Consider the following 12,087-nt stretch of genomic DNA (forward strand, 5'->3'; position numbering starts at 1 on the left):
AGAAGTAAGAATATTTGACTGAAGACACCAACCTCTGGTAGCTGTGGTAGAAATGGTGCCAACCAGCTGGTACCTGTATGCTTGGGGGAATGTAAAGGTCTGGGGAGGGGGAGCGGTGGGGGGCGAGAACCCAAAACACACACGCAAAAAAAAAAAAACAACAAACCACCAACCTGTCTCTGTTCAGACTGAGTGGGCTGCATGTATATCTGGAACTTCTGTTGTGACAGATACAGCCTTGTAGTTTAGTCTCTGGTTTCCCCTACCAATGCTTGCCTTTTTTTTTTTTCTTCCCCTGCTCCTTGGCAGATTCCTTCCTTTCCCAGTGCTCCTGTGTGTATACATTCGCTTATTGCTTTCTGCTCTTCTGCATCTTCATTTCAAACAGCTTAGCTGTCATAGAGAAATCTGCTGGCCTCTGACAACTGAAAGCAATTTAACAACTAGCTCATCTGATAGTATGTAGTGGTTGCCTAATTGGAGTAGAAAATGCCAGCTTTAACTGTAAGTGTAAACAAGCTCTAAACCTAAATGTAGCCAGCTGCAGGAAAACTAATTATCTTGTGAAAGAAAACAGAAAAATGGCTTGTGTAAGACCTTGATAAAATGGACTTGTTCCAGCTAGAGAAGGACTGATAGTCCTGAAGTGAATCTAACTGTAGCATAGCAATTGTGTGTTAGTGTTCTCAATGTCCCCCTTGTCTCCCTGTTTGAAATTGTGTTTACAGTATTGGTGATAAAACAGGTTGTGTGAGATGTCTATCATGCTCCTGTGTGCACTGGGGAGTTTATTACTTTAAGTTGCCGTTGTCAAAATCATAGTTATTCAGAGTTAAATTTCATGTTTTCTGCTCTTACACGTGCTTACTTGCTACTTGTCTTTCCTACCAACTCTATCTTCTAACCGTTATTTGAAAAACGGAAATGCTTATAAAGTGAACTTGGTACTGAACTTAAGTTGAGGGCAAGTGATTTTCCATAATTTTTGTGTTTCTGTGGTTTGCATTATTTTTGTACACAGAAAAGAATGGACTTCTACTGATGATTTCCAATTAGGGAATTAAAAAAATGTGGGGGGGGCAGTTTAGATCTTTAAACTTAGTTTACTTTTCTGATGAGCACATCTGTTTATTTCCTGGACTAGTTTCCGATGAGACCCAATAATGACATAATCACTTAATCAGTGGGGGTAATTAACTAGTTGCAACTTAGACATGGCCTTTTAGATTCAGTGTTGTTGCATTTACTTTTAAAAAGAAATTGATTGGCAGGGATGTGTTTGGCTTCTGAAAAGTGTGTTGAACAAATAACACCTGCAGCATGAGGAAAAATAATGGAGCTGAGTACCAACTGAACATTTAAGATAGCTGTATGGACAGGAGACTAAAGCTAGATTTCTTAGACATCTAATCAAAATATTGCCTATAATCGTATACCAGGACATCTATGAGACACTGAAGCTTTTAAGTTAAACAAAAAATAATAACTAATAAATATTTAATACATAATAAAGGAATGTAGATGTTTTAATGGTTCATAGGTAGAAATTCTTCCTCAGGTAATGAGTGAGAACAAGAGGAAGAAGCATTTCTACTTTTTTAATCTGTTTTCTGTGACAAAGAATGTGTGGCACTCCTAATGTAATGAAACTGAGGCTGAGCTACAATGGTAAGCCTTGTCTTCAGTAAAATGGGCTATAATACAGCCTGTCTAGGTGTTAAAAAAAATAAAAACTAAGAGTATATGTGTAGGAGGTGGTGAGTGAAATAAATTTGAGATCTCTTGTTCCTTGTTTTTTATGAATTTCCATCCCAACTTCGGGCCTTGTAAAATGGGTATATCTTTATTGATCTCAATTTCTTTTGAAGTTTTTGGTTTCCATCAAGCTGAAGGAAAAGACAATAATGAGGGAAGTAGTTCTGAGGATTTTCTCAAGCTGTTTTTCTTCTTTTAATGGTCTAGTCCTCTGAGCGTCAAACCTTTTTTCGTCCCTCTTCCCTGAAACCTTTACTGATGTAATGAGGCCTGTAAATTCCAAGTTTGACTATGTCACTTTCATAGATAACTTTTGCATTTATTCCACTGGAAATATTAACAGACAACAGAATGGTTTAAAAGTGTGTTTTAAACCAAACTTCAGTGGTCATATCATTTTTCGTAGCCACAAAAAAACTCTTGTAAGGAATGAAAAGCAAGAGAAAACAGTGCCTTGTTTTGTTTTGGTTTTTCTTTTGTAAAATGACCTATGGCAGAGTTTAAAATAGGAAAAAAACCCTTTGTATTAGTTTTTAGTTCATCTTACTCTTGTTTCAGCCCTTAAGAAAGAAATTGGATTCCTGCTGTTAATACAAATGAAAATATAATAAGGCCTAGTATTCAGTGGAAGAGAATGTTAATTTTATATTGAAGTAGCTGCAATCTACATTGAAATAAAAAGCTGTAGAAAGTGTAAGTAGTGCAAATGTGTTTGTGGAAATAAACTACTAGCCTTTAGAATGAGAGAAATCATAAGACAGTATGGCAAAACGCTATTCTATGGGAAAGACGTCACTAAGCCCAAAGTAGTGTGCTTTGAGACAGCTTTGAGAAATAATTCTGGGCAAATAATTGCCACAAAATTGCCCTTCATTGCTAGTAAACCCTAACAGCAGTTTTTGGAGTTGAAAATCTCAACACTGCTGGTAACAACACTAGAGTTATGAGCTTCTCAGTTGGATGATGAATCTGAATAAGGAAGTGTCAAGATAACCTGTAACAGGTGTTTTAACCTTAGTAGAGTAGATTTTAATAAAATTGGAAGTTAATTTAAAACAAAACAGAATAAATAAAAATCCAAAGTCAGTGGGTTTTCCAAAATGCAGAGGGCTTAACAAAAAGTTAACTAAGTGGGCAATATATGTAGAAGCATTTGAGACATTTAATGCAAGATGACTGCATGGATCATCGTTCATTTTGCTGCTGTCATCATTCCTCTTTCCATTCTCCCTCCCTCTATTCATACTTGCACTTGAACAGGGTTGTGATTTGACCCCAGTCAGCAGCTAAGCACCTCCCAGCCACTTGCTTGCTCCCTGGACGGTGGGATGGGGGAGAGAATCAGAAGAGTAAAAGGGAGGAAACTCATGAGTTGAGATAAAGGCAGTTTAACAGGTAAAGCAAAAGCTGGATGCACAAGCAAAGCAAACCAAGGAATTGATTCGCTCCTTCCCATGGGCAGGCAGATGCTCAGCCATCTCCAGGAAAGGAGGGCTCTAACACGCATAACAGTTACTAGGTAAGACAAACACCATCACTCCAAAGGTCCCCGCCTTCCTCCTTCTTCCCCCGCTGTCATATGGTGTGGGATATCCCTGGGGTCAGTTGGGGACAGCTGTCCTGGCTGTGCCCCCTCCCAGCTTCTTGTGTACCCGGCAGAGCGTGGGAAGCTGAAAAAGTCCTTGACTAGTATAAGCACTACTTAGCAGTAACAAAAACACCCCTGTATTATCAACACTGGTTCTAGCACCAATCCAAAAACTATAGCCCCATACTAGCTACTGTGAGGAAAACTAACTTTATCCCAGCAAAACCAGAACAGGAAGGCTGAAATGTAGCTTGCCAAATATTAAGTAGACCCTTCTTTCAAAAAATACTACACTGTGCTTAGCTGAAAACGGTTGGAATCCATCCCACCAAACTCATGGATACCACCGAATGACTGTCTGGCTTTAATGAAAATCTAGTTATCATCTTAGTATGCTGGAAAGGACAAACTGTAAGGCTGGCCATCAGCTACCCTTTTCCTTTTGCATTCTCTTTAATTTGAGTGCTCTCCACAGGGGAGAGAGCTGGGAGGAGAGCTGCTATAAGGAGTTGGTTCCAGACCTGTTGTCTGTGCTAAGCCATAGGCAAGTGTAGCTTCCTAGGAATCTGCCTGGTGAAACCCTGTACTCATCTGAGCTCCTAAGAAGCCTGGTGGTCATGAGGACCATGCAGAGATTTCTTAATTCCCCACATGTGGAAAAGGTGGGATGAAAGAGAAACTACTTGTGCTCATCCATCTTGCTGGCTTTCCATCAGTGTGATAACTGGCACAAGTCATTACAGGCCGAGCAGCCACAGGCTGTGGGCAGAAGAGGAATTTTCATTCAAATCTTAATCTTGCTGACCCACTTATATTTATCTAATCAAGTGTACTGAGTCACTAAGTCATAAAAAGGAATGCTTAGGAAAGATTTCCATAACTACAGACTTAATTTACTTTATAGTCATTTCCATTATTTGAGAAGAGGGAACAGCCTCTGTCATCTAGACTTTCTAATGAAGTGAAGCACTTCTGGTGATGCAAAGTGTCAGGAGGGAGGTTGGAATGAGCTGACTCGAGTGACAACATGCTACCAGGCACAAATGGTATATACCCCAAGAACTGGGAACAGTCTTCTGTGATATGGCTAGGCTTCTTTTTTAAAAAAAAACACCAATAATCTGGGAATGCAGTGAAAACATGCTATTTCTTGAACATGAAAGAATAAGGGACTTTTTCTGTTTAGAGATAACTGAATAAAGTAGCAGAGATTAAGGTTAATCCAAAAAATTTAGTACCACTGTCTGCACTAGTATGTAGTAACCAACAGTATTGTCAGAAAGAGTATTGGAATAAAATGAGTGGACTGTTCTACTTCGCCATGATGTTCTCCGACAGTTTGCTGCTTGAGGATTTTCTGAGCCAGAGGACAACATGTATCTGATTTTTTTTTTTTTTTCTTTAATTAACTTGTTATTTGAATCTATGTAGTCGTACAACTTGGAACAGAACTATATGCTTTGAAGTTTTACCTGGCAAGCTGGGAAATTTATCATTCAAAACAGCCGATATCTTCAAAATTTTAAAGCTGAAGTGAAATCTGCAGAAGAAAATGCTTTGTCAGTGTTCTGTTACAGATATTGTTGCCAATCAAATACGTCACAGTAGCAAACAATGCAATATAAGACAATTAGATGTCTAAAAGATATTCAGTAAACTTTTTTTTAGAAAGAGACGAAGAATCTTTGGAAGGAGTATATCTTCTTCAGCCAAAAACTGGCTTGACTGACTGTCCTTGTTTATTCCAATAAAGTACAGATAATGAGGGGGATGGATTGGACACTAATATTTGCAGATGAGAGGAATTTTTCTGTTAGTTAAATTAGCAAGATTGGGCACTAGAGGTGTTAAAACAAGCTAAAGGAATTAGACGGTAATAGTAAACTATACTTATTAGCTCTCCATAAAGGGAGTTCCATAATTTTGAGAGCCAAGCTTCTATCATCAGTAGTGAATTTGTACAGAAATAATTCATCAACTACTCCAATCACCCAGCAAAGTAGCACAGCATTTCCATTGTTGTGTGATGGTTATCATTTGAGTAAATGTCCAAATGTCCATTCTTTGCTAAGTTGCTTATTATCATAAGCATTTTTTCCTCCCTACCCAGTGTGACTTACGTAGTATTGAGGGAGAGAATCCTGCTGAAGACTGAGGTCAAGCAGCAGGAATTATGCAGCACTCCAAGGAAAAGGTTTGTAATATCCTATCGCACAGAAGGTTACTTCAGCTAAAGAGTTCTGCCTTTGTGGAAAGGACTCTAGTGTGGGTGTTGACTTGAGACTGGAAAACAAACTGCGAAAGTCAACCTGTGAACGGAGTATGATTGTACACAGTATTAACACCTCATGTCCCTGAAGTTCCTCTCACATACCTTACCACGACAGACTAAAGTAATTATAGCTTGAGTGTCACCTGAACAAAAGTATGTATGCATTGAGGGATGGGGGGGGGGTATTTAGGATCACCAGATTTGTTTTATAATGTTCATGCTGATGAAGCACAATTTGATGTCTTCATATGGATCATCTGGAAAAGTACCTGTTTTTCAGTACACAGTGCAGGAGGACCCTCGAGGTGTGTATACTTTACAGTTAGTCACTGATACAACCTTTGCTACACTTCAATTTGTGAAGGTTTTTTTGGAGGAGACAAAACTCTCTTGCCTGGGATTTGCACATTCGCTGTCTTTAAAGATCCTTGTCTTGCTAGTCAATGAAGGGAAAAGTGATAGTGCATCTATATTGAGTAGAGAAAAAGAGGAGTTGTATCTGTGTGTCGGGGACTGTCATAGTTTTCAAGCTGTAGTCTCAATCTCACGTAATAAAAATGAGGAATAGCTAGAACGTGGTCATAGTCTAACTTACATAATAAGTAAAAACCTACTTTAACACGAACTTTTTAAAGGAGATAACAGACCTTCTTCAAGCCTTATTTTTTGTCCAGATCATATCTACTGTAACAGCGTGCAGTAAGCGCTTACTAAGAATAATGACTTTCGTAGAAGGTATGACACTGAACTAATTAGGTCTTGGATTTGATTCACCATCAATCCCTTTCTTCCTGTGCTTTTCTGTGAAGACTCTCTTCGGGGATGAACTCTTTTCTTCCTTTTGGAGAAGTGATAGCCATGTGTTTCCAAGGGATAATTTTGTGGAGGAGATCAGTCTTGATCAGACTGGGCTAACCTGACGGTTTTTTGGGGGAAGCTGCAAGATGTTCTAGGTGACCTCTGGGCTTGGGTCCTCTGTTTGCTTTATGAGTCCTGCCCTATGGGAGCGCAGCAGTAGGTTCCCAAGGCTTTCTGAGCTGTAGGGAAGCACATCATGGGAAAGACAAAATTTCTGTCCAAGACTGTGAAACTGCACAGGGTGCAGACGCGCAGGCGCTGGCAGCGCTGTGGGGCTGCGGGGCAGCCTCTGTGAGGAGAGGTCAGGGCTGCCCATGTTGGACAGAGCCTGCTCCAACCCACACACCCCAGGGCATGGCCAAGCCCCATAGCCAAGGTGGTGGTGCCTCAGGGGTGACATGTTTAAGAAAGGAGAGAACACTCCTGAGAGAGGAGGGAACTAAAAGGAGTGACAAGTAACAGTGGGAATACCAGTGTCAGAGGAGGAGGTGCTCTGTGGTTGATCAAATGTTCCTGAAGGACTGCAGCCCACAGAGAACCCCCACTGGTGCAGGGGAGGAGCAAGAAGGAAGGAGCAGCAAAGAGAAACCATTATATACTGACTAAACACCCACCACCCAGCACTGCTCCTTGTCTCACTGAAGGGACTGAGTGTAACCTGCAGTGATAGTAATCAGGGAGGAGAAAGGTTTGGAGTAAACATATGCTGGGGAGGAAAGGTGTTTTTCCTAAGTGTTTTAATGTTTGCTTCTTTTTATTTTGTTTCTGTTTCCCAATACCTGCACCAGTAAATAAATTTTCCAGTAATTGGCAGTAAATTAAGTTAATTTTCCCAAGCTGAGTCTGTTGTGCTCACAGCAGTAATTGGTAAGTGATCTCCTTGTCTTTGACCCATGAGCTCTCTCATTCCTCTTCTTCCCATTTTTTCCCCACCCCACCCTCATCCTATTGAGGGGGGAGTGAGGGAGTGTGTTGGGGGGAGTTAGCTGCCAGCTGGGGCCAACCCACCACAGAAACTAGAAGTGATTCTGTGTCTGGCCTGGGTTTAATCACTCTTACTAGTTAAAAGGACTAGGGTTATATGAACGTGTGTTCTGGCCGTGTCGGTATTCCAGGTGTGCCCAAGCATGCTTTATGTTAGGCGATCTGGAAGCCATGTGAGCGTTATGTACTACTATTCTGGGCTGCAGCTAGTGGGAAGTTTAAGGATACTGAAAAATAGCCTTGAACCAAAATATATTGTGTCTACCTAAGATGATGACAGACTGCATGGTTGGCAATTTTACATGACTAAGGCAAGATGGAAGCTTTACCCTCAGCTCCTTCTTAAAAGGTCTGATACTTGTTTGTCAAAGGATGTCAAGAGTTATCATAGCTAGCCACGTTACTGACGTACTTGCTGATGCAGCCTTGGTAACATCGTAATTTAGATGCACGGCCCTGCTCTGTGCACAAGGTTGCTCTACATGCAAAGGAGCACTTAGTGTGGTGAATGTTGTGGAGAAGAACATGAATAGGAGACAATTTGATTCAAAATATTTATTCTGTATTCTTAGTTTGCCTTTAAGAGTAATGCTTTGGGTTTTCTGTTTTGAAAACATCCTTTAGAGTTTTTTTCATAAAACAAAACTTCAGAAATGGGATTCATAACTTCTAACTAGTAGAAAGAAGAGTATTCCGTAGTATGTCCAGTATCTGATTACTGTTGTTAGCCAAAAACCCCTTTTTATGTCACATTTTTATAAGCGTAAGCCATTTGCTTTGCAGCAATGTTTATGACTTTATAACAACCCACCTCCTTCTAGCCCAAGGAGACTATGGCCCCAGGCTGGAAAAAGCCAGACTTAATGGCTTGAGACTGGGAGATTTGTTGATACACTGAGATTATACAGTTGTGTGTGTACTTTTTTTTTTTAATAATATGGTAGCAGTTTGATTTTACATACTTACACAAGATAAGCAAAGACTAATGCTTGATTTATGTTTTGTAAACTATTTGAAGATGCATATGGTGTGAATAAATATGTAATTTGGGGACGTACATTTAAACGGGTAGATGTAAAAAAAATTGTTTTGAGTCACCACTCATTTACATAGTAAAAATTGCTACTGTTCTTTGCAGGGTAAGTGTTACAGAAAGTCCCCCAAATTCTCTCATGTGTAACCATTTTGTTCTGGGAAGTTAATATCCCAATATATCTACTCCTTTTATGATTAAAGGGTTTGAGTTAGTCCAATTGAGTTTAATGTTTTCATGGTCATCTTTTGTTCTATGAAACCTAAATATAAAGGGAAAAAAGGGGAAACTCAATTATTCTGAAGGGAATAACTCAAGCAACATTTAAATATTTAAAGCTATCACCAATTAGCACTTCATCATTAATGAATGGGGGGGGTGTTGGGCACACAATTGGTGCAAGTACTGCCAGTTCAGTGATTTGGCATCATCTTTATACAAAGGATCTGTTGAAGAGTTATTCCAAATTAATTTTTAGTGGATCTTTTTCAAATCACATAATTTCTCTTCATCTTTCTGTATTATTTCTTTCTTTTCATTTATTAACCTTTAAAGTAAGGATCTTCAATATAATTTTGAATTTTTCTGGCTTGTTTACAAAAAAACCAGTAACTTTCTAATGTGTTCTCAAAACAAATTACTACATCCTGATGATGAAAACAGCTGTGGTGTAGCTTTTCAAAAGTGCCTGAATGTTGTGAAATGTACTTTATCATAGATACCTAAGGTGCTGAACTCTTTGAAGTGTGTTACCTGAGAAATGTCAGTGTAGAGTTAAATTACATATTTGCATACGATGTGTGTAGTTAAATTGCGTATTAGAAACATATATCCCTAACAAGAATTATTTCTATCAGACATAACTGCATTTTAAATGTTTAGGTATTAGTCTAACCATAGCTGCAGCTTGGTAATACACTCAGATCATGTGGGATCTTCTAGCAAGTTTGTGGTGTAAAGAGGTTAATTGTGTCCACCTGCCAAAGATGTTTTTACTGTAAATTATTTTAACAGTTCCATTTTTGTGTTTAAAGGGGCAAATTGCCCCCAAGAAGGGAAGGCTAGTGCTGTGTGTGTACCAGCTTATGGAGCTGGCTGAGTGTAAAAAGAACATAACCATCTAAAATTATATTGCAGCATCTGAAGACACCCTGAACATCCGGGCCTTCTGGTAAGGTTTTTGTCCCCCTGTGGTTGATCTCTACTGTTGTCGCTACTGAGAAAAAATATGGTCTGCTGGTCGGACTGATTTCATGTAACTGTAGCAGAGAGATGTGTCTCTGACATTCCAACAAGAGTTACTTCTTTTCTGGTGAAAAAATGGAAAGTTTATACTGCCACCTTTTAAAAGGGAAAGAAATCCTACAAAAACAGTCTGCTGCCATCAGCATAATTAGTTTCCTATACCATGAAATATTTGGAAAGCTGGCACTTTTCCTCCCCCAGAAAGAAGCAGAGAAAGGATGAGAAGGTGAGCCCTCTTGGGCAGGCACTGCTGAGGCTTAGTCAAGTGTGGCTTTCAAACTTTCTTTATCTTTGCGCCCTTCAGAACAGCGTAGGCTACGTTTAAAAGGTCTGCAAATGGACAAACCACAGTTCTGAGATTGTTTTTCTGTTGCTGCTGTCATTTCATAATCAGCTTGCATCTCTCCATCCATCCATCTTTTATGAAACAGTTCTTAAAGAAATAGCATCTGCCCATGTTGAATGGCGAAAAATGTGTAGTGTCTCTTAAAAATCACTCTAAGTAAAAGCTTCTTCTGAAGTTAAGGCAGAAGAGTTGTCTGATGCAAGGGGGAAAAAAAAGTTATTTTGGTAGAAAGAACTAACCTGTGGAATATTTGTTTGTTTGTAGCTGCTGCAGAATTTGGTGCAATTTTGTTGGTCATAGGATAATTTTGGTATTCCACACCTGACTTTCTCTCACTTCCTTTTCTTCTTTAGGGATTTTTGAGACCACATGCTATCATTGCTTTTGTTGGGAAAACATTTGAGAAAATCTATACTGAGATCAGTAGCCAGACACTTTGTTTTTTATGTTTTGTAGGTAATGACAATACAATCCTGTCTCCAAGGAGAATGTACACAGTGACTCTTCCTCCAGAGGGTTACGTTGCAGTTACTCCAGATGCTACTAGTATTTCAGTTTCTGGAACCTCAGATGCTAGTGCTGACTCAACAGGTAAGTGTGTACCGTGGTTACTGTGGTGGATTTTTCTCAAGAGAAATCTCTTAGCAACTCTTATGAAGTAGTTCCAAATTGCAACAATTACGTTTTTAAACTGTTGCTGCCAGTGGGTGTCACTGTTTTGCAACATAAGCAAAATGAGGATGTACATCCCTATGAGTTCATTTCCGTTGTTAGAGTTTGAAGACCAGATTCAACATTTGGTTACAGTCGTACAGTGCCACTGATCTTACTGCAGTTACATAAAGTGTAACTGAAGATAAAGTCTTCAGCTTCTCCCACTCAGTGTCACATGTATATTCACATTATGCCTGCTTACAGTCATATTCTTAAGAGTAAATGTTAGATAAAGCTGTTTTCGTAGGTCTTACTCCTGGTGTTCTGGGGAACTGGGCAAAGACTTAATGACCTTTTAAATTTACCTCTCCCAATTAGAACAGACATTCACCTGACTAGAGTTGATCGGGGGAGATACCAATGCTTTAGTGCTGAGAGGCATTCTAGTGAGAAACTGTGACCAGGTTAACTTCAGAACCAATATTTAGTGTTGTCAAAGGATACAGGAGAAGCAGCACATAATCTGTGAAGAAGTGGGTTCTAAGTTGACCTCAGTTAAAAACAATGTTTTCCGAATGATGTTGCCAGAATTAAATTGAATCTGTCTGTTTTAGAAAGAAGTCCTAGGCTTAGATAAGACAAATTCATTCAGTTTTTTCAACTGCTGTGTTCCTGTGGATGTATGTTTGTCCAAAATTGTGTGTCACTGTCATTTGCTGCTAAGGGAAGTCTATAGCAAAAAACGTATCAGGGGAGTCTGCTGTAGTAAAACACTTGATAAGCACTGTTTAATAAACTACTATATTTACTTCAATCTGGAGGCTGTCTAAATATAAGGAAAACCTGAGATACAATGTGTAGATAGAGAAAGGCAAATGCTTCTTGCCTTTGAAAGCAGTACCTGCAGGGGTGAGTTTTCTGCTTGGAAATTGGGTCTGAACTCTATGTCTGAGCTCCATCCAGAATCTGAATATATCAAAGTAGCCCAAGAGATTGAAGCTAAGTACAGCATGACTGGTGGCACATCAAGAACGTCTTCCTTGGTGTGAAATGGCTTAGAGATGTTTTTTGGATTGGGGAAGGAAGTGACTTTATCAGAGTAATGTAACAGTAGGTCTTCATACTGTTGGGATTATGGATAGGAATGTGTTCTAATGCATAGCTGCCAGGTTGTGTTTTCTCTTTATGTTAGGATTCATGTTCAGAATCCAGAGTCTGTTTCTAGAGTATCCTTAAATTACTTTAGTTACACAGTGCTCTTTGGACAGTTCATTGGGTTTCTGTTTTCCCAGCATGTCAGACTCAAGCTGCTTATTCTGATATTGAAGTACCCTTTCTCTCCCTCCATGCCA

The 12,087-nt window shown here is 39.4% G+C and overlaps 1 protein-coding gene across 6 annotated transcripts in view; it reads left to right on the forward strand.

Annotated features, from left to right (window-relative positions):
• The window catches only part of ERICH1 (glutamate rich 1), a 97,780-nt gene that overhangs the window by 27,033 nt on the left and 58,660 nt on the right, over nt 1–12,087 (forward strand). For all 6 annotated transcript variants that reach the window (XR_010372331.1, XR_010372330.1, XR_010372334.1 and 3 more), the window contains exon 3: nt 10,538–10,672. Coding sequence is in view for 1 of the 6 variants with exons in the window: in XM_064447958.1 (XP_064304028.1) it covers nt 10,538–10,672 (135 nt within the window). In the remaining 5 variants the exon portion in view is untranslated. The remainder of the gene's footprint in view (nt 1–10,537; nt 10,673–12,087) is intronic.

Source organism: Phalacrocorax carbo, chromosome 3 (assembly GCF_963921805.1).
Source record: "Phalacrocorax carbo chromosome 3, bPhaCar2.1, whole genome shotgun sequence".
Classification (NCBI taxonomy): Eukaryota; Metazoa; Chordata; class Aves; order Suliformes; family Phalacrocoracidae; genus Phalacrocorax; species Phalacrocorax carbo.